Here is a 22,189-nt window from a genome sequence, read left to right as displayed (position 1 = left end):
AAAATATATTGTAAACTGTTATCTGCAATTCTTCAGTGAAATGATAAATCAGATTATGTAATCTCAGGTGACAATTCAGATCTATTACAGCTAGCATCCATGTTTATCCAAATACTTCTAATCTTAAATCATCACAACCATTACTGTCTCCTTCAAGTTCCAGTGAAATTTGTATATTAAACAGCACTCATAAAACAAAGTTACAACTTGCTGACTGAAAATGGTACAACAATGAAATTATCTAATCTTATTTTAAACAGCTTTTGACAATGGCTGCAGTAGCTCATTGTACCTATCCTAGATGCATTGCAGCCTCTTCACGGAGAAGACCTAATTTCTTTTAATTTCTTGTATTACTGGATTTATTACCAACACTGTACTGAACTGAAAGCTCCCCTATCTTAAATTTACTAGTGATAGTTTTCGCTGTGAAAATTTTATGGGAATGTTCATTAGTACAGATATAACTAAAGCAACAGAGGTTAATGTCCAAAATATATCTGGAATACTAAAGAATGTCCAGTATTGCTAAAGAACAGCAGCCAAACTTCAGATTATCTTGTACTGCATATGGACACCCAGAATTAAATCTACTTCTTACTCTCACCTTGACACAGGTAGACCCTGTTGACAGGAGAAGAATGTGCTTAAAAAAACAAAAAGTGTTTGCAGCAACAAAAGCCCTTGAGTAGACAGACAGATGAGGGAACAGATCATTGGCAATGCATCCTACCACTGAAGGAGACCTTGTAATGGGTGTGTAGGCAGAGAGAATGTTGAGATGGGAATGTGTTGGGCAAGAAACTTTGATAGGAACAGAGGAAATCAAACCAGAATTTGAAATATTCTTTCTAAAACTGACATACAAAACAGCTGAGAAATTTAAATATCAAAAAGAACCATGACAAAAAAAAAAAAAAAAGATGACAATGTCTGCTTCCTGCTGGATTAACTGCATGCATTTCCAGTGTGGTGGCCTTGTTCTTTATGCTTGTCCTTTTCCTTGGCAATTAAGCTTAGCTTTCTTTTTCATAGATATAACACCAAGTAGCAGCTGTCCTCCAAAATTACCCAATTTTGTAAGATTATATCTTTGCTTCTGAGTTCTAGGAATTATGTGACATATAAGCAAAACTTCAGCAGAGTTCAAAGCTTTTCTCTATGCACACTACTGAGACACCTGCCCTAATGAGCACAAATAAAGTGGAGAGGGAGGAGATGGGGAGGGTGGGTGTTTAATGAGCTTCTTTGGTAAGCAACTAAATAGGCTTAAGGAGGCATGTGTCTGTTTTCTATTATTTGTATACAATTCTTAGGTCATCTCTGCCAAGTCACTTAATCCAGCATGGTTGCCATCTCAGAGGAAAGGGCAACAACATCCTAATTCACAGAAGGCAGCAATGTTAAATAAATTCAAACTATCATACTGAGGTAGTGCAATGATAAGGGAAACAACAGCTTCCAGCCACACTTCTGATGCCACCCCAGATCTGTTCCTCAGCACCATGTAGTGGCTCTGCCTCTGCAGAGTCCTTCCTTGAGAGACAAATCCAGGTGATACTGTCTCTTTCTCACAAAGCAGTAAGTGAACACCTAAGTCCAATGCTGCATTGGAAATTTACTTGTCCTGAGGTTAATTTTAAAAACAGCAAAACAATTAAATTTGAAAATTCTAATTTGCCTAAGCAATTTTTTTTTACTTGAGGCCGGAAAAAATAAAATGTGAAAATCTCTGTAAAAATAGGGATTTGTCCTTGGAGATACTTAGAAATACATTCTTTCCATGTGTATTACACTCTTCGTCAGCTGCAAGTGCTTATTCATAGACACTCTCAGACTGCTTAGAGCAGTTTGTTTTTAGAAAAAGACAACTTTAGATAATAAATCTGTATACACCAGTTCTAAACTGGCAGCACACATAAAAAATATTCATTTAAAATAATTTCCTTTCTCATGATCATTTTTTTTCATGGCAAATAAGTAATTTTAATTGGATTTTTCATCTGATATGATATACAAATGTATTTAATGCAATTTGTTTTCAGCAGTTCACATTACCTACATTAACAAACAGAAAAAGAGTTCCTGAAATTTATACCATTAAATGGAGAAGAAATAAGGTCTGTGAATATCTTGGGATACAATTCAGTCCACTTAAAAACATTTCAAAAGCTCTTTGTGGTTCACCTCATAAAACTTCTGGTCCACAAGGCTCCTGCTTCAGGTGTCTCCAAGTGCGATGCACAATGGATGCACAGAAAGATACATGACTATATAAAGGGCTTTATTTTACAGCACCTGCACAAGAAGATTTTAACATAGTATGGAGCCTTTTGGCAGTGCTGCAGTAAAATCTACATTCACTATCCAACTATTGGTATTCACCATCCAGCTACTGCATAATGTTATGACAAGGTGTTCAACTTACTGGTTGGGGTAGTACCTAAACTACTTGGAATTGCAAAAAGTCCAAGAATCCCTGGAAAAAAAATTATCTCATTGACTTTGCTTTCATGACTTAGAATAGATGGTGCTTTGGAAGTGCCTCTGTCCATTGACTGTAAAATGAATCAATGATCACTGTGGTATAATTAGTGTGGGAGCTCCATGAATTGGAAAAATTCCAGGCCAGCATCTATCTATTGCATCTCCCAAAGTAAAATGAAAAAGTCATCACATAGCTTTCCCCATCTCACATATTCACAGTTTCCCCCTTGTCTCAACAACTATCACTGTGATACTGCAGCAGTCCTGCAAATGTAAAGTCCTACTTATGCAAATGATAATTGATTTGGTCTAATGTTTTCATCACATTCCTTGCCTTATGCTCCTTTTAAAGATTGTCTCCTCTGTATTATTTACTTTGCCACAATTTTTTAAATGTTCAAGAAAATCCACTTCTGACCTTCCACCATTCCATCATTTTTCTTTCATATTGAGAGTTTTACCTGTGTCTCTGATAAGCCTGTGAGCCAGGCTTCACTATGCTGAAGCAAATATCTATATCATATGAAGCTTGATGAAATGTCTCCTAGTTACCCTCTTAGAAAGCTAATCCATTAAAAAAAAAAAAATTGTTCTTGAATTTTCACTTATAAGCGTCCCCTACTATAAAACAACTCTATAGGGTTGGGTGGGTTTTGGTTTTTTTTTGTTTGTTTGTTTATTTGTTTGTTTGTTTGTTTTTTGTTGTTGTTTGTTTGGGGGTTTTTTTGTTTTGTTTTCTTTTGTTTTTGTTTTTTTTAAATTTTTTTTTCCTCTTTTCCACCATCTCTTTGGTTTTATACAGATTTTAATTCTATTTTATTTGTATTTAAGGCAGGACACATCTTTTTGAACTCAGTGTAAAATCCAACCAATGAATTATTTCTAGGTGTTATACAGTGAAAATAACAGGGAATAGAAACAACAACTTGAAATTAGCATTCTTTTCTGATCTCCATGTCTTTCTTTGAATATGGAAAGCATGCTGTTCTTTTTCTAAATTTGCCTAGCCTTCCCACTTTACTACAATTTAGCACTGGAGAGCTTTATGAATTGTTTTTGATAGGTACATAAATTTACTACATTAAAATTTAAAAAAAAAAGTGTCCAGCTTTGTCAAATATAATTGCATAAAAGCATGCTAATTTTGGTTCTTGCACTGGTGTCTCAGCAGAATGTTCTTCTTGTTCACTGTTAGAACAATAAATACAGAACAAGGATTTTAATGGTATTCTCTTTTATAGCAATCTGATGGGGTGAAGTAATTGCTTTTGGTGCTCACAATATCTGTAGCTAGATGAATTTACAAGGAAAGCACTTTAGCCTTAGAGCAAAATTATGAATATGGATCAGGCTTCTGCATTACATTTATTGTCTCCAGTACACAAAAATCAACTTTGGCATTACAAGAAGAGAGAATAACCAACAAACCATCTCCTGAAGCAGAAAACTATTATTTAAAGTGACAGTTTCACCCCTCTTTTCCTCTAAATATGGGACAAGGGCCTAAACCAATAATCTATCCTTTTTCACCTCTCTATGTAACCTGTTCACAAGGAGACTGCCATTAGGCATAGCAGTGCTGACACCTACATTTTTATACGATAGTTCTGATGACAGCTATTAATGCACTATCAATAGGAGACTTACAATACTAAACATGCATTAAGCTGCTACTACTTTCTAGCTGTCTGGAATTTCTCTAATACAGTCAAGGGAACTGGCAGAAATCCTAGTTTGCCATCATGTAAAGACCAAAAGAATTTCCATTCATCTAAACCAGCAAGGAATTAGGTTTTCTTGACGCTAATCAGGAGAAAAATTCTCTTTAAAAGCAGATTAATCTTTAGGTTAATAAATGGTTTAAAATAATTCAGAGATAAGATTGATGAAACCTAAATAAGTAGAGGAATGTACAACAAACTGATACTAAACCTTCAAATGAAAAAAAAAAAACAAAAAAACCCCCAAAAACCAAAAACAACTGAAAAGACTGCAAACTGCTAACTGAAATATGATAGGCTCTCACTGTGCATATCACTTACTGTCTGACAAAGCAAGTCTTTTGCACATTAGTTACATACCATGATAGAAATTTTATTCCCCCCATAAATTATATGGAATATATGACTTCAGAATAATTTCAATACATTCATAATGTCTCTGCTTAACTTCCAGATGATATCATTTTTTGGCGTTGCTCTAGTATAGTAAAACAGATTCAGAAATCTGATATAAAAAGCTTATAACCAAAGGAAAGGAAACAAAGAACAGGAAGAAGGAGAGACAGATGAAAAGAGTTGCATGTACATTTTGAAAAAACACACAATGGCAGCTAATGCAAAACTAAGAAATATACAGAGAACCACAGAACAGGCATCCTAAGGCATATCAAAGCTACGTTTTTTTTGCAGTGTACTCAGAAAGAGTACTATATTCAAACGGTGTGCCAAAAATACTAAGCATAATGAGGCAGCCATTTCTGGCAGTCAAAATCTATTCCTAAAAAACTCATCTTGTCATTTTCTAAATGCCACTATTTTTTGTGCGGGTTATTTCTTTATTTTGTTTTGAATTTTCCAAAGTTTAGGCAAAGTTTGTTTCCACATATAAAACTCATAATTTGCGTTTGTATCTGGAAGCAGATCCTAAACAGGAAAATTCAAAGACATATTTTCACATGCATCTAAATACTGCTCATAAAATTCTGCCTGTGTTTTATTTTCTTTTGAAAAGACAAGAGCTTAGATTGTTGCTGGGAAGTTAATCCTTGTTCTGGGCCCTCATACTTAACTTTTGAAAGGTTAATTTTTACTATAATTGTTATAAAGAGGCTGCCCTGTACAAGAGCCCTGTTTCCTAGTCAGACAATGGCTTTATCAGAGAGCTTACTGTCCAGCCATTGAAATGTTCATGTCAATGTCAAGTTGAAATACCATCATCCTCATGCCAAGTGAACGGAAAAGAGTGTTCAAGCTCTTACTGGAGCTAAGTTTTACTTTTCTCTCTTTTACAAGCTATTTCTGAGCCAGCTTCACATTTGATACACACCAAAATTGTTGGGAAGAAAAACACATGATGGTTTTGCTGCCGTATAAGGAAAAGCACTGTAAGCAACCATTTCTAATTCCTGTTGTTAGAAGGAAAAATCTGTGGAGAAGGATCTTTTAGATCTTTCATAGCCACTGTTAGTCACAGAACAGCCTGTATTCTCTTCTCTTGTCAGATTTTAAAAAGTCATCTTTGTCGCAATCATGTTCCCTCCTTTCTGGGCTGTGTAGGGACAGAGAGAACCTGAGCATTTTAAAAGGCAATCTTTCCCCTTTAGGAAGGGGTACCTAACAGTGACAATCCAGAACAGTAGTTGCAACCTCTCATCCATCGAGCTGCAATGGCAATGTCGCCACTGGGTCCACTCTTTTGGAAACAGCCATTGTTTCTCTACATATTTTGGAGTGTTAGGCTTCTGAGGAGAGGACTGGAAGATGAGTGTCTTTGAAGAGTTCTAGAAACCCTAACGTACTAGGCATGAGATCACTGCAAGGACATCACTTCCAGGTGCTAGTATTGGCAGACATTGAAGCATTGGCAGGTCATATTGCAGCATTTTTGAATTCACTGAAGCCAGCCTATGTCAGCTTATGAAATCAGTCTAAAGAATGATAAATTACCTTCCTCCATACTGATCTGGATCCAGGATAGAGCAGACTGTACAGGAAACTATCACTTTGAAAATAAAAATCCATCCAAGATACATTTTTAGGATGATGCCAACTAAGAGGTACTACATTATCTGGAGAATGTCTGAGAGAGACAGCAGAAGTTGAACAGCTACTGCTTTTCACACAAGAGCTTGGGCCACTAAATTCTTCATGCTAATGAGTTATGTGGATGGTGGGCTGGATGCAGGCATGACAGTAGGAATGATGCTATGAGGTGTTTTCTTCTATAAGTTGTACAAGATAAACAGAAAACTGGCTGGAACTTTTAAAACTGATTGACATCAGAAAGTTGTAGAGTTCTAGTGAGAATCTTTTGAAAAACTAATATGTTTTTCCTGTCATCAAAACCCAAAAAACTGTATCATAAACTATTTATAAAGAAAGAAGGGGAAAAAGCCTCCTAAGATCAAAGAGGAGGAAAGTTCCCTTTTCCATAAGTAATCAAGAACCTTATTACGCCAGTGGTCAGCCTACATGTCTACAGAGAAAGAAAACATCCTGTTATCCAGGATCTTTGGTATTTATTACACAGAGAGGAAAGCGAATAATTTTCAGTCATGTTCATCTCAAAAGTTCCAAACATCTGTTTACAAGGACAGTGATGCCCAGGAGCAAAGCAGACAGAATGGAGAGGCTAACAACTCGTGTTTTGGATGGGATGCTTAGGCCTGCCATCCTTCTCACTGAGGCATCCCTGAAAAGATCAGGAGAAAAGACTGGTACCATTCACATGCTCTGGACAAAACATGAGGCAGTGAACACATATATATTTTAACTAATTTGCCATTAAATATAAGGAATTTCATCCACCCTTGAAGGAAATTAACCCTGCAAAACTTAGATGTATTTGGATTTAGCTGTAAAACTATTTCTCATAGTATACATTTTAAAAATTGAAATGGTTTTCTTAAATGAAGGAAGGTTTATTTTTACAATCTGAACTAACAGTTCAACTCAAGAACTGTTCAACTGTGGTGAAGCAGATTAATTACTCTTCTTTTTTCTTTCTTTTTTTTTCTCTTTAGAAAAAGTATTTTCTGGTGTGAAAACCCCCAAACAAATGCAAGCTAATTCTGTGTGGAATAAAAAGGGCAGAGCAAACAACTTACATGCAATTCAGACAATAAAGACTTGCTCTACTAAGCTGAATAAATAAAGCAATCAGTTTTAAGAAAGAAAACTTTCTTGCCAATTACATAGATAATTTTCACCCCTAGAGAACTCATTAGTCCCAAACTGTATTGCATTCCTGTCATCAGCCAACATTACTTTTCAGTAAAGAGTTTTCACATGTCTAAAATATACATACAACTGCATTCTTCTGAAAATGTGTCAGGTGTTTTTAAGATGACAGTTTCTTCAGTATTTTCTTTTCACATAGCTAATTTCCATTTGTTCTTACAGTGTAGCTACAGAGTTTAACTTTATCCAAAATGTATATGTAGATAAAAAACATACATTAGGTACACATTGGCACAAATAGCTCACCTTTGGGTATTAGCATAAATTATGAGCATCAGGAGAAGTAACAGATGCTCCAGGGGCAAATGACATGACTGGAAGCATGCAGAGTGCTGTGGCTGGTACATACCCAGCTCAGACTTCCAGATCACTCCTTTGTATAAGGCTCTGTGTATGAATGACAGTGCAGAGCTGGTGGTCTGCTGTAGTATTGCATTTTATTTAAATGGTACGCTCTGTCTCACTCCTACAAAATGTATGGTATATCCCAAGGCTGTGGTCCTGCCCTAAACCACCATGTATCAGGAATCCCATTGGCCCGAGTCTGATTCTGCACCCATTTTCAATCCCCCTCTTAAACCATGCGAGCGAGACCAGTCGCCCTCTTAGCCTTTCTCCTCTCTTAGCCTTCCTCCCCTCTTGTCCCTTCCCTCCCCTACGCTCCCCCTCCTTCCCCCTCCCCCTTCCCCCCTTCTCCCTCAGTAACCATGCTGTTCCCGGGGATGGGACCCCCAATAAACCCTCATCTAATCAGCACTCTCAGAAGCCGTGTGGAGTCTCCTTTCCTGCCTGCTTCTGCCAGCCAACTCACAGCCTAGGGGGCCCTCCGGGGACACTCCGGGGTGCCCCCCTCCAAAACGAATCGCAACAGTCTGCTGGCAGAAGAACTCATTCCAATATGATTTTAGAGAAGAGTGGCTATTTCACAACAATCTGACTCTCTAGGGATCTATAGATTGCTGTGTACATGGGACGCTCTTGTGGAAGTAATGAGGAAAGAAGAGAGATGCTGTGGTCATGACACTGCATGTACTAACTGTGACCTGCATGTCCTTTAGTTTTAAGTGCAGGTTTCAGGGCAACAGTGAATGTCAGATTACTATGTGAATTTTTGATCATCACTCCTTTTCTCCAGGGATCCAACTTCCCCGAGGACCTCATAAAAATATTTGCCCTGTCTCAACCTTTCATTTTGTTCCTCAAAGATCCATTGAAAAGGTATCTGTATCACAGCTGCAGTCCAATGTCAGCCAAAAACAAAGTACAAAAAGTTCTGCTGAGCTGTAACTCACTGCACTAAGCTGAACAAAAGCTTCCTTCCTGAAGAATAGCAAAGGCTCTACTTCTGACAAAAGCTTGCTTTCTTTCCTAGCTCTTTAGGATTCAGCATCATGACTTCAGGGATAGCTGTAGACGTGCAGAGGTTATGTGGAGATTTCTGAGATCTGAGATTCGATTCCCATTATATTTCATAAATCACTGTGCTACCAGCTTATGATACTTTTATTTCCAGGCAGAGAAATCAGCCTGCTGAGAAAAACCTTTCAGTCATCTTTGGAACTGGCATGTTGCTCTGGAGTTGTGTTCATCAAGTGCACTGCTACTTTACTTTGTGATTCACAAATTTATTCCAGGTATTATATATATGCAAATTTACATATGGTTTTAGACTTGATGTCATTTGATATGCAAACACTGCAGGCCCATTCCTGACAAATACTGGTACTGAATTTCTAGTCAAAACCCAAGCAAGGTTTAAATGTCTTGTAAGCTCCTTCCTTGATTTCTTTGTAGAAAGCATAGTAGGAAGAATATTCTATACTTTTTAAGACCATTAAGTGCTATGGTTAGGAAAAATTCTTTTGCTTCAGTTTAAACACTGGGGATATCCCTTACTGTAATGTTTATTCATGTATATGCATTTCTCTTTTCAGGCCCTTAAGTAATGGAAAGTAAAATAATTTGGAAAACTTGTTCATTTTAAACTTGTGTCAAGAGGCTAAACTATACTAACTGCAAATTTTAATCACAGCATATATCACAGCATTTGTCTGACTTTATGAGGTACATGAAGAATAGAGCCTAATTGAAAGAAAAGGTCATAAAAATGGATCGTAAGAAATGGAGTGTTTTCCAAATGTAGCAAGGAGGCTCGTGTTTTCACAAAATTATTTGGAGGAAACAATATTGAGCACTCATACTAGAAAAGAAATGCACAATGCAGAAATAGAATTCTGGTGTAAAGATTAATGTGGTACAAATTAATGATTATTGTTTGAGTTAAACAAACCTCTCTTAGCCTCATCTCATAAATAGCCACACATTTATTCTATCTAACAACCAATTTTCATTCTCATCATAAGAATTTCAAAGTTTAAAAATGCAGTTCAAAATTCACAGCACAAAAGACAGAGGAGTTACTCCTCAAACCCATTAGTGGGGAATCACACTTAAACCAGCTCACATTTAGCACTGAGTTTATAGCATTAGAACCATTTATTTTTTAACTGCACATGGTGTCTTGATGTGTCCTGCAAGTACTTCAATCACATTAAAAAAAAAAAAAAGGCCAAGGAAAGAATTTATGTATGTAACTGAAGTTCCTCATATATGACTTTTTCCTCATATCTGAACCACTATAAGGAAAAAACACTATCCATTCCTTATTGTGTAGAAAAGCCAGCAAAGTGTGATTATATTTGGTCGATAGCTAACACCAACCCAGACACTGAACCTCTGGAGGCAGGATGTGCCCCCAGAGTTCCCAGAGTTCCCAGCTTTCAATAAACATCAAGATACTTTATGAGATATTTAAATTCATGCTCACTGGGCTTTGTGCTAGAAACGCTGATATAATACTAGATGCATTAAACAATTTGTCATACTCACATAAAAGGTTGGGCATTTTATTTGCCATCCTATTATTGAGTTTTCAGCTTGAAAATTACAGGACTTTTATAAGTACAGTCACACTGTTTTGAAGAAAGGAATGTTGTTTAAAATACTCTAGGCAAGTTATTGCTATGAAATAATAGAGATAAAAAGCAACAAATAAAACCCTTTAAACCATACCAAACATGAAAGAAAACAAAATGTTAGAATTAAACTGTCATTGCATGATTGCTTTTAAAGTTCACAGTCTTAATTAAATTCCCTCTGAATTTAACGACCATAATTGCCAAAACAACTTTATTTATTAAGATTTATGGCTGCATTCTACAAATAAGCACAATCTAACCATGTCATATCTAATATATATGCAGCAAAACTGACAAAAACACATACAACGTCCAAATTATTGTGTTAGCTAAAATGTTCTGTTTGTAGGAAAGTTACAAGGAATTTAAGGAAGGGCAATATCTAATTAGTACCTGAAGTTGTACTGGGCTGCTGATTCCAATTTATAACACTTTCTAAGTGTGTTCAAAGGCATTTAAGTAAAATGAAAGCCTTCAGAAATGCATCGAAGCATTTAATGCCTAGATACTGAAGTGATAAGCCTGCTGTAACAGCCTAAAATAGGTTAGACAGATTAGACTGACAGAGAAAAATCATAGGCAAATAAAACACACAGTCAGGAGTGAAAGAGACAAATATGCTTGAAAAAAAATAAATACAGAGACAAAAAAGTGATTTGATTTGAAGAAAAGCTTGTGCTTGTTTATAAAATCACTGTTTTTAGTAGCATAGTTTTAAACATTATGCATGCTATAAAGGAAAACATTTCCAGATAGCACAGCTGCTCTAGATAATAGACAGCTTTTTTAAAAAGAAGAATCCAACCTTGAGACTTTTTTTTTATGTAAAAGCGATTAACATTCCCTGGGAGGCATTCCATGGCATACATGTGTTACATTGAACCAGTTCCTTCTCTCACCAAATATATCAAATTCAAATAATCTCATCCTGAAAGAAATATTAGTCTGCCACAGCATTAGTATGCATAGTTGGTGGAGCAAAATAAGGAATTGTAGGTCATCTGGTGCTGTTAAAAACGCCAAATGACTTGTGACACCCTACCCTCTGTTTCTTTACAACTGTATACAGAGCTCATGTGTAATATTTCAGTTGCAGAAAACAAGGCTCATTTGAGATGATCCCTACCCTGAACATGGTTCTTGCCTATGAGCTGATCCCGCCTCCGAGTAGAACTTCACACACTTACTTAAATTAGCATATGAGAGAAAAAAGTACTGATCTATTCTACACAAAATGTTTGATTTTCCAAACAAACAAAAGGCCAAACTGCAGCTGGAGTATCTGTGAGATTACACGAAGGGTTTTCCCTCTTCCTTGCACACCTATGGCAGTAATCAGGGTATAGCTGGGGAGTAAAGTGATTGCTGTGTACTTATGCTGCTGTGTGTCCAGGAGGGATGATAAGAGTCCACTGAAGTTGCTGAGTGACTAAGTAAAGGTGAATTATACCTTTCTGAAGACTGACACAGTGTGTGCCACCCAGCCTTCTGGGATGTCCATTCATAGATGTGCTACTCCCAAGAAACTGAGGCACAGTCCAAAGCCTGCATGCTGGCAATTGCTGCAAAATCTGTGTTGGCCATCAGTAATGAAGTGAAGCTACAGAACTCTTTTTGGTTTTGGTTTTTTTTTTTTTTGGCATTTTCAGAACAGCTTGAATACTAATAGATAAACACCTCTAAGGTGACACTTCTGAAGTAGAGTATGATTGCAACCAAGAAGGAGCCCCCACTGCCTATGTTGAGCAGAAATTTCACCAGCTGCCCACTGGGCCACAGACCTGGCCTGTTTTAACTCTTCACCAGATTCCCCAGGGCCAGGCAGCTGATCAGCTCAGCTTCAGCTAGAGAAAATCCTGTGGAGCTAGAGAGAGGTAGAAAATTTCTCACACTGCGAGGCAGAAAGACAGAGACAGAGGTTAAGAAAGTTCCCTGTCAGACAAGAAATCCACCTTTTAACATTTTTGTACCTCCCTAATAGCAGTTCCTCCTGAATAAACTTCAGGCAGGCTGGGTCAGTGTAAACATCCTCCCCTCCCCTCTGCTGCACTGGGCCTCTCACTTATCCCCTGCCGGCAGCTGTGGCTGGGGAGGCAAACAGTGGTCATGCTGTTCTGTGCACAATGACAGACAAATAAAAGAACAAGCAAGCTTGGGAGGTTTAAAATCCAGAGCTGAGGGATTTCTCCGAGTTTCACCATGTCTCTGTGATCCTCCCCCTAAATGCGAGAGCTGTTTTCTTCAATAAATGAAGCTCGTAATAAACATCTCTCCTCCTGTGTCTCCAGAGCCCTTAGGGAGCTCTGCAGCAGCAGAGCATAGAAATTTGCAGAAAGGTGTCCTCTGATGGATTTGACTTACACTGTATCAGTTGGTATAAACCGCCCAGAAATGGGAAATGGGATGTCTCAAGACACTCATGGACTCCATGATTAAAAATCATTGCATCAAATGCGTATTTGAGCTTTGTTTCAAAGAGGTGTTTGAATTCATCAAACTATTTTTGAAGCATAAAGGTTTATTCATAAGGACTTCCTGCCTTTTATACCTTCCTTATACACTCAATTCACAGATTCTCCAGTTAAGGGCACAAAAAGAACTTGTGCATTTGTTAGACAATTTAGATTTCAAAATGTATTTTCTCACATAATACTGTTATTGAAATATATTAAGTTGAAAATACAATGAATATGTTTCTAAGTCTTGTAACTAGACCTCACATCTGCATAGTCAGAAAAAGTATGATGGAGGACAGATTCGAAGTCTTGTCTCAGCAGGGTATTATAATGATACATATTGTACATGCAGAACCTTAGAAACTCTCATAAATGTACTGACAAGAAGTGAGAAGTAAGTGCTTTGTAATCTTTAATCAGCCCAACATTCAAAGCCTGCTGAAATTAGAGCAGATCTTCTTTTCAGCAGGCTTAAGGTCAGGTATTTTACATATATTTAAAAATAAACTCAGCAAAGTCATTGCTGGACCAATTCTTGTCCTTCCCCCTCTTAGGACTTATCTGCCCAGCTATTCTAAGAGTCAGGCAAGTCTCCTTTAACAATAAATACCAAGTTTTTAACTTTACAGAATCAGTCCTCAGTTAAAAGTCAGTTGAATTCCTGTTTTATCTTATGCACTGTCAGCAAAATGATTTATCTAAATCTGAACTGCAGAATTTTATTGGTAAGATAAATGTAAAAGTCAGAAACATGGATTTTCAAATACTGTATTCACAGAGCTGGCAATTAGAAAAGTCATCTTTGACTTTCTACTGGCACTGACAGCAAAGTCATTAAGAAGAGTTACATGAATTTTCAGGCTTTTCACGGTATTTTTTTCTGATCACATTACTAGCAATCTTAAATCTCTAAAATATCTAGTGTGCAACTTGGGGAGATGGAAATGAAAACAAATATCAAGAAGGATGTAAAATATCCCCAACATAGTAATTCTAATGATTATTTACAAAGATATTCTAGCTCTTTGTCTGCTTATCAGCTCAACGCTCCAAAAAGTTGGTGATTCCAGTACAGTTAGTAATAACTATCTGATTGCATTGTGTAATTGGGATTGGACATGGATCCAACACACTCTGGGAGGAATCTGAATGCCATTTGGATGATCTAGATAGATGTGTTACACCACTATGCCAGCTCCCACAGCAATCATACACAAAATATCTATTATTATCAATGGTGATGTGATAGCTGTTGCTTCATCTTGAAAATAAAAACAACAAAAAAGGGGTTTAAAATCTTCAGTATTTAGAAGATGGAGGTAATGCCTACACAACAAAAACTGCAAAATCATTGAGATGAGCTAGAATATGACAGGAGCAGATCAAACAAAACTAAGCAACACTTTCCTGAAAAAAGGTAGGCAAATTACTTACCTGAACAGATAAAATGTAAGTCACACCAAACACATTCTCTCACTTAAATTATATGCATTCACACACCCACACATAGATTTTAAAAGCATGTTCTATACGAGGTTATTATACATAAGGGCATATAATAAAAAAGTAAAATAGGGATTACTAATTTCCTATGTGTTTAGTCACTTTGTCAGTTATGCCATAACTGTAAAACCCTACAAATAAATGGTTTCTTACAAGAATATAATGAATAAAAAGACTTAAAACAAAAACCAAAAAAATCCTCAAAGTGAAAATAAATAAAAATACCAAGATTAGGGAATACCCCACAAAACAAACTTCTTAGTGGCTTTTATTCTATTTATTAAATATTAAAGGAGGAATTAAACTATACAAAACATTAAATATAGTAATCCTTTGCTATGTAGTTCATGCACAACAAGGCTAGTGACTCATAAAAGACCTGAAAGCATCTTTGGCAGGATTTTATCCTCAGAATGCTGTAACAACTTATTGTGCATCGTATGAATGTGAAAGGAGAAAAAAAGCAAAATTTACCCTAGTACAGTTTATTAACTCAGCAGATTTTTCACTGATGGAAGAAGTGAGCCTTGTATCTTGCATTATCATTGATTATATTATCATCCTATACTTAGTATCACTTCCTTTAGCAATGACAGTGTGGTTAATATCACAAACAAGCAAGAACTGTACTGCTCTAATTTTCCACTAAAGGGCAACTTTGAACTGCTGGTAGATTTTTTACCTTCTATACATATTTGTGCTTGAGTTGGGCCTTTGGGCAGTACAGGAGGTCAGGTAAAGATAAATGTTGTTTTGTCTAGTGTCAGTAACGAATAAGAAATCACCTTGGCTTTAATCCCTCCCTGAGCCTTTGGAGGATCTGGGAGGTGATGAGAAACAAGTTCTTGATCCCCTCTTCTTGACCTCAGCCCCCTACCCAGCACTTATGAGGCTGTTGGAATCTGTGTCACTGCCATGGGCTTTTCACAAGCCCAGGATGAACGGAGGCCTCTTTTCTGTTGATTGCTCCTGCTTCTGCCCTTCTCCTGTACCCAGCACACCCCTAAGGACACCAGTCTCACATTTTGAGTTGGAAGGAATTGGTTGAGATTCTTTGGCTTTTCGTGAATAGCATTTCAATTACCACAGCTGTTAACAGAGAGATGTACCCCATGTATATTTATTATTACCATTGAAAAATTGACACATTATATTAGAGTGAGACTAGATTTTGTTTCTGTTGGCATGACTAACACATTTTTACTTTTGGTTTTAATTTTGCCTTCCACTCAAAAAATTTTTAGAAACTTTTGTGTTTCAAGGACAATCTTCTCTGATCTCCAGTTGAGTTATAGCACTCTTGACATTCATATGATACAATACAGACTGAGGACAGCTTTTTGTTTGAAAATCTCTACTAGCTGCATCTTCCCACAGTTTTGTTTACCATCTAACACACTCAAAATTCTGTCTCTGGTTTCCTGAGTTACTTCTCAACTGGGGATTTGATCTTGAAACACATATACAACTTTCTTTAATTTGCTAAAAAGCACTGTCTGTAGAATCGGTGTCAGTGCTGTAAAATGTTCTGCAAATGCAGAGAGCAAGGCACATGGGATCTGGCTGTGACAGTACACTTTTGAAGTTATTGTTGATATAAACATTGTCTGTAATCAAAACACTAAATCAGATAATAAAAATAATAAGTGTCTCTTCTACTGACAAATAATAATTAAAATGAATCTTTTTTTCCTTTTGACATTTTAGCATATATTCTCCTGAAAATCTGAAATTATGGATAATTTCACTTTTGCTGCCTTTTTTTTTTTAAATAAAGCTTCTTCACTCCTTGCATCTCCTTCTACAATTCTTATCATCCCTCTTTTCATATAATACTCAAAAATGTCATCTCAGGATAACCTTTTGCTTGCCCTTTTTAGCAGATAAATAACCTCTAAAGAAATCAAACTTATATTTTCCAATTTCCCACTTTGAAATAATCAAGAGCAGAAAATATACAAAGAAATACTGTTATGATTCTTGTTCTTGAGCTGAAACCATTAAATTATCATTTGACCCATTTTAATAATTCAAAACTATATTTTTTCTTTTAATCTTAAAAATGTCAATTAAACACTATCAGTTGTAATGATAGCCTACTGCCTTTGATGAAAATGATTCATTTAGAAATGCAGGCCCATTTTAATGCATTTATTAATGATATCCTTTAAAAATTAATAAAGAAAGGAGTAGATTTAATACCTCCAAATACTAAAAGTGAAAAGTGTATGAGGGTATCAGTGTCACTGGGAATATCTGCAAATAGATCTGGATTGGGCCCATAAAGTCAAACCAAATGGGTCTGGTCCTGCTTCATTCCTTATTTTAATGTCTGGAAGATATGGAAGAATGCTGTTTAAAGTACTACCTTTAGAAATGGTAGAAGTCAGGGGTTGCTTGGGACAAAGGACCACTGCTGGCTCACTGTACTGAATATAGCCTTCTAAAAACCCAGCTGGGAAAAAAACAAAACAAACAAAACAAAACAAAACAAAACAAAACAAAACAAAACAAAACAAAAAGAGAGAGATGGAGGGAGCAGAAAGGTTAAAAGTAGCAAAATTTTGATTTAGAAATAAAAATAATTTAGACAAAATAAGGAAGTAATTTACATATCTTAAAACTATTAATAGAAGGCACAAAGAAAACTATATACAAATGTTCATGTGTCTCTTCCTATCTCCTCCATCTCAACTGACTTCAAGGGTTTTTTTTTTTAAATTTCCAACACCTCTGCAATGGAATTCTTGAACTGCATTATTTGCCATAGCATTGATTCATGTTCATGACATAAATCAGCTCTCTGGGATTTCTAGCGGTATACAAATGAAATTAGTTTCTTCCAAAGCCATTGAAACTTCTCTGAGTATTTCCCTGACTTTTCTCTGGATCTGGCCAAATGTAACAAGAACTTGCTAGATGACCACAGTTTCTCGGCAACTGTAGATGATAAAATAAATAAATATAAAAGTATAGATGTACTTTCTGTTGAGTGTAGTTCAGAACTTTCCTCCCAAAAAAATATACCTTTGAACATAACTTCCCACTGGGGAAGACTAGAGAAGCAAAGCTTAAGAAGAGATAGGAGACACAGAAGTTGGACTGATTTTTATTTGCTGTTGCATTAATTTTTCAATATTTTGGTTTGAATTTCCTGAAAATCTGTCAACACGGCACTTTCTGGTAAATGCCATAGGACAGTACTGATACCTGAAATAACCAAAAAAATGAAAACAGACTTCTGTATCGTATATGAAACTAAGACAAATGAATAAGGCTGGGATAGAAGTAGTACTTTTTGAAAGATCCTAATATAGATGTCACTCAGCAGACCCGTCATGGTGGTCACACATCCAAAGAATCTTCTGCTATCAAGATCTGTATCTTTATTCGGAATTTAAAAGCGAGGAACAAGAAAAAAAAAAAAAAAAACAAAAAACTAAATCAACATTCCAATTCTTAGCAACATTCTTCAGTCAGGACTAGACATAACAGAAGCATCTGTACTTCTTCATCTGGACCATGTGAGACTGGCCAAAAAAATGAGATATCGTAGAGAGTATCACTGAACTAAATTAAAATAAATTAAATATTGAAGGAGTTCAAGTATTTGTTTTTCCAGGTGGAAAACACTACATATGTGAATACAATGATTGAAAAAAACCCCACCTTAAATCTTCTATGCATTTAGAGTATTTGACAATTGAAAAAATCCCCAGTTTCAAAGTTTGAAGTGCATGGATGTACTAGATTTCATGATAACTCCAACCAAGGCTGTCCTCTTGAAATGATAAATAATGCAGAACACTCACAATGTTTTAATTTATGTCTTTCAGTTTACCTGCACCCTGAAAGTCAGGATGTCAAATTAGGAAAACCTTATGCAGAGTGACCTGTGCATCAATTCAGTATATCACTTTCTCCTTCCCACTTAAAAAAACCCCAACTTCTGATAAACAACTTGAATTGATTTTTAGTTAATGCAGATGCAAGCAGACACTATTTTTAGCAAGAACTTCTTGTCCTAGACTCCCAGACTCTGAGACTGAAGCCAGGCCCAAGTTTATTCAAAGTGGCTACTGATAATCCTTTAAATTAGTGGAAACTTAGAAATGCTGGTTTTAATCCATTTGGATCCTTAACTCACCCAAACATAAAAAGGTATAAGTTTTAATGTTTGGTTAGCATTTTGAAGTTTTGGAAACAGAAAAGAATGCATGGACAGTACCCAGAACCTTATCTAGAAAAGTGCAACCACAGCCCCACAGCCCTACTGCTGTTCCTAAAATAAAGGGTGATTCAGATGGCTGCAACACTGGGCTTCCTCTAAAATCAAGTACTTGCATAGTCAGGCTGGGAAAGACATTTAAGTGACTTCATTCCAATTATTTAATGGGGCATAGACTCCTAAATATTTTTGTGGGCAAGACCTGTAGTGCAGAGTCTGCCTAACCTTAGATATCACTAACTCTGCCTATTGACTTCATAGGCAGCCCTCGGGAGTTGGATGTCTGAAAGCTTACTGCTGTTTCAAATCTAAACTAGGTATGTAAAAGTAGATGCCCTGACTTTTGCTTCAGTGGTTCTAATGAGATAAGAGAAAAAGAAAGTAGTCTGGCTCCAACATTCATTATGATTTTATGTAAATTATTTTAAGCAGGGACTCTTGCCCTCCAGTGCACAAGGATCCTGAAGTTGATCTACTTTTTAGAGCTAGTTTAGGAAACTTTCAAAGATTTTGCAAGTCAACTTTATATTTGCTTGGAAATATGCAATGATGGTAGGGTGTGTGTGTTCCAGCATCATGAAAAGCACCTTTAAATACTTTAGCGTTCTTTTATCCATTTACCTTTCCATTCTTGCATTATAGAAATGGTACATTCTTTCATTGTGAAAAAATACTGGAGAATTATTTATTCAGGTAAGATTTTTTGCAACATTTATAGGCTAATTGTCTACATAGTTCGTATGAAATGTAATTAAAAAGGCTCTAAAAAGAACTACATATGGGACAGCATAAAGAAAAAAATCAGAAAAAATTGTGGCGATGGATGCTAAGGAAGAAAAATTAGGATGTATTAGCTTGCATAGGATTTCACAGACATTTCTACAGAACTCAACTCTTTGTACTGATTTTTGAGACTTTTGTCATAAAGATAGAGCCTTGAAATTTTCTGATCATCATGCCTGAATGAGCTCTCAAATTACAAATATATGCATATCTATTAGAAAGCATTCTCCTGAGGCTGAAGTTCTGGCATCCGGCTTAGTTGGGAAAGGAAACCATAGAAAAGAGAAATGATAGTCCTGAATCCTAAAAGGTTACTGTTCTCAGTAAGAAATCTCAGCTATTTACAGCACTAGGCACAAAAAAAGATACCAAACAGCTTCCCCGTAGCCAAAATGAGGAACACATCTGGATTTGATATTCATTCCTTTTCTAGCAAATGGCTGTACCAAGTTAAAATTTTCAAAATGTCTATTACTTTACATACATAGATTTAATTTAATTTAAAACAAGGCTCACTGTATAAATGCTTCACATCTTCAAAGAGAAGCTTCCTCAAAATCATAGCATGAGAGCTTCCCGTGGTTTCCATGGAAATGACCTTTCACTATTTCCATGGTAATGGATCTAGTTTTATATATTTCTCTTTTATGAGACTTTATTATACCAACAAAGCTACCATCCAGAATACAGTCCTTAACTTATGGATGTGAACTTACTGAGAGAAATTATCTGGCTCCCAAGCCCCATGGGCACACTAAGGTTTTGTATGTCTTTTTAGCATTGTGCAACAGACTTTTGAGAATGATCACCTACTCCAAATTGTCAGTAGAGAAATGCTGACATATTTTGCTCATTTCTGTTTCTAAAGGAGTCTCTGGATTCATCTGCTGCAGTCTTTTCCAGACTGCTCCATTGCTCCCAAAGGCAGAACAGCTGGAAAAAAAAAATAGAATGGACTGAGAGCTCAGAGTCTTCTATAAATTCCACGCTGTTGATCATATCCTGCTGTGAAAGAAATATTGTCTAGGGCATTTATTGAAAATCTATAGACCTTTGGAATTATGTAGGCTTGTTGATCTTTCTTTTAGAATTTATACTTTAAATTGTTTTTCCCTTCCCTGTTTCTTTTTTCTTTTTTTTTTTAATTGTTATGGTCATTTTTGATGTCATTGAAAGCTAAAATCTTCTTTACCCTGGAGACAAAATGAATGGAAGCAGTGTATTCAAATATATAAAACTGAGAGCATCAGAACAACCAAGGTATCCCAGTCCCCAGCATCCTTGACACTCAGCTAGACCTATGGTGTTAAGTGCTTTAAGGTGTTATGGAGATGGAGCTTGGATAGGATGGTGCTGCCACTGAGGTTCACAGATAAAAACACATACCATTTAGAGTAATGTTCCAGCAAAGTGCAGTTTGGAAGGAAATTCAAATATATATATATATATATATCTTAGTACAGCTTCTTCCATCCCTGTCACAAGATCTAGGGTTGAATAATAAAGTAAACCCCCTCCCATCCAGAAAAATAAACAAATTAAATATATGACAAAACTATTAGAGAAGTGCAAATCCCTCCGAGAATGAGAAAAACACATAAACCTGATTGAGCAATTTAGTCTGACTCATGTCTAATTGGTGATGATGCACAAGAAAGGAAGAATTCATGTCTGTCATTCAGGTTTGAGTTTTCTCAGCTAGCCATTAGAAAAATGCCATTTAGAGTAAGTTAGACATGAGACAAACACAGGTGGCTGTAAGACAATGTTTGCATGCAGCAAAGGTAAAAGAGCCACGTCCCAGCATGAAATTTAATTTTAATGCTCTTTTTTTTTTAAACTAAAAATAGGTCAAAATAGAGCTCTTGCTCTTAGAAATGTTCTAACTCCATCTGCTTCAAAGGAGATAATGACCAACATATAAATCAATTGTCATTAAGTAGTCAAATGGTATAAAAGCACATATATTGCTTTACATTACTGTTAAAGAATATCTAAAATGCTAGGATCATCAATTATGCTTTTTGTTAAGTACTACAATGACACTGACTATCCAGGCTTCAGCCTGCTATCACTGAAAACATTCCACTCCATTTAATTCTATTCCTTGCACATTTCTAAATGAAGAGCACTGCAAGGAATGACTTTTATTCTACATATTGAACTCCCAACCTTGTCAGAGAAATATTGGGGCTGGAAATACTTAGACAGAACACTCAAAGAAATATGATGTCTGAAAAAACAGACATCATCTAGCTTTAAATCTCTACAGGGTTTGTTTTTACACATGAGCTACTAACATTTAGGGTTACATTCATAGGACTGATTTTGGCCAATTACTTCAGAATGAAATGAGATCAATCAATGCCCCCAAATTGTTTGTTTCTCTCCACTAACTATAATGGGTGTCTAGGTGATTAGATCATTCAGTCAAATGAATTTAATCCAAGACAATTGCAGGCAACTGACAGTACTAAAGGATTGCATTTCGTTTCTGGAACAATTTCTCTTACACAGCATTTTTGTGTCACTACTTCTTCAGTGCAAATGCTTAAAAGAGTTTCTGAAATTATTTTTTTAGTGAAGCTCATATCTTTATAGATAATTATAGATATTTATTTTATCTTTTTTTTCTCGAAATTCTTGAAATAGTCTTGTTTAAAGAAGGCTCAAAGCTTTTACTTAAGTGAAATATTTGCTTTTGTCAACCAACTATTTTTGTTTATGACAGTGGATTAGTTTTTCTCTTAAATAATGCTGATTTCCCATTTATTTCCACTGTCACTTGACATT

At 36.1% G+C, this 22,189-nt stretch overlaps 1 protein-coding gene across 13 annotated transcripts in view; it reads right to left on the bottom strand.

The window, feature by feature from the left end:
* Positions 1-22,189, bottom strand: part of PCDH9 (protocadherin 9) — a 673,415-nt gene that overhangs the window by 615,157 nt on the left and 36,069 nt on the right. Inside the window, exon 4 of one of the 13 annotated variants that reach the window (XR_010356052.1) lies at positions 16,754-16,840. The exons of 11 other annotated variants lie outside the window; for them this stretch is intronic. Coding sequence is in view for 1 of the 2 variants with exons in the window: in XM_064408619.1 (XP_064264689.1) it covers positions 20,219-20,329 (111 nt within the window). In the remaining variant the exon portion in view is untranslated. Of the gene's footprint in view, positions 1-16,753; positions 16,841-20,203; positions 20,330-22,189 lie in introns of those variants that run through there. One more of the 13 variants, XM_064408619.1, reaches the window with a different exon arrangement.

Source organism: Passer domesticus, chromosome 2 (genome assembly GCF_036417665.1).
Source record: "Passer domesticus isolate bPasDom1 chromosome 2, bPasDom1.hap1, whole genome shotgun sequence".
NCBI lineage: Eukaryota > Metazoa > Chordata > Aves > Passeriformes > Passeridae > Passer > Passer domesticus.
The sequence above is the reverse complement of the archived record's forward strand: the minus strand, read 5'-3'. Positions and strand labels throughout refer to the sequence as shown.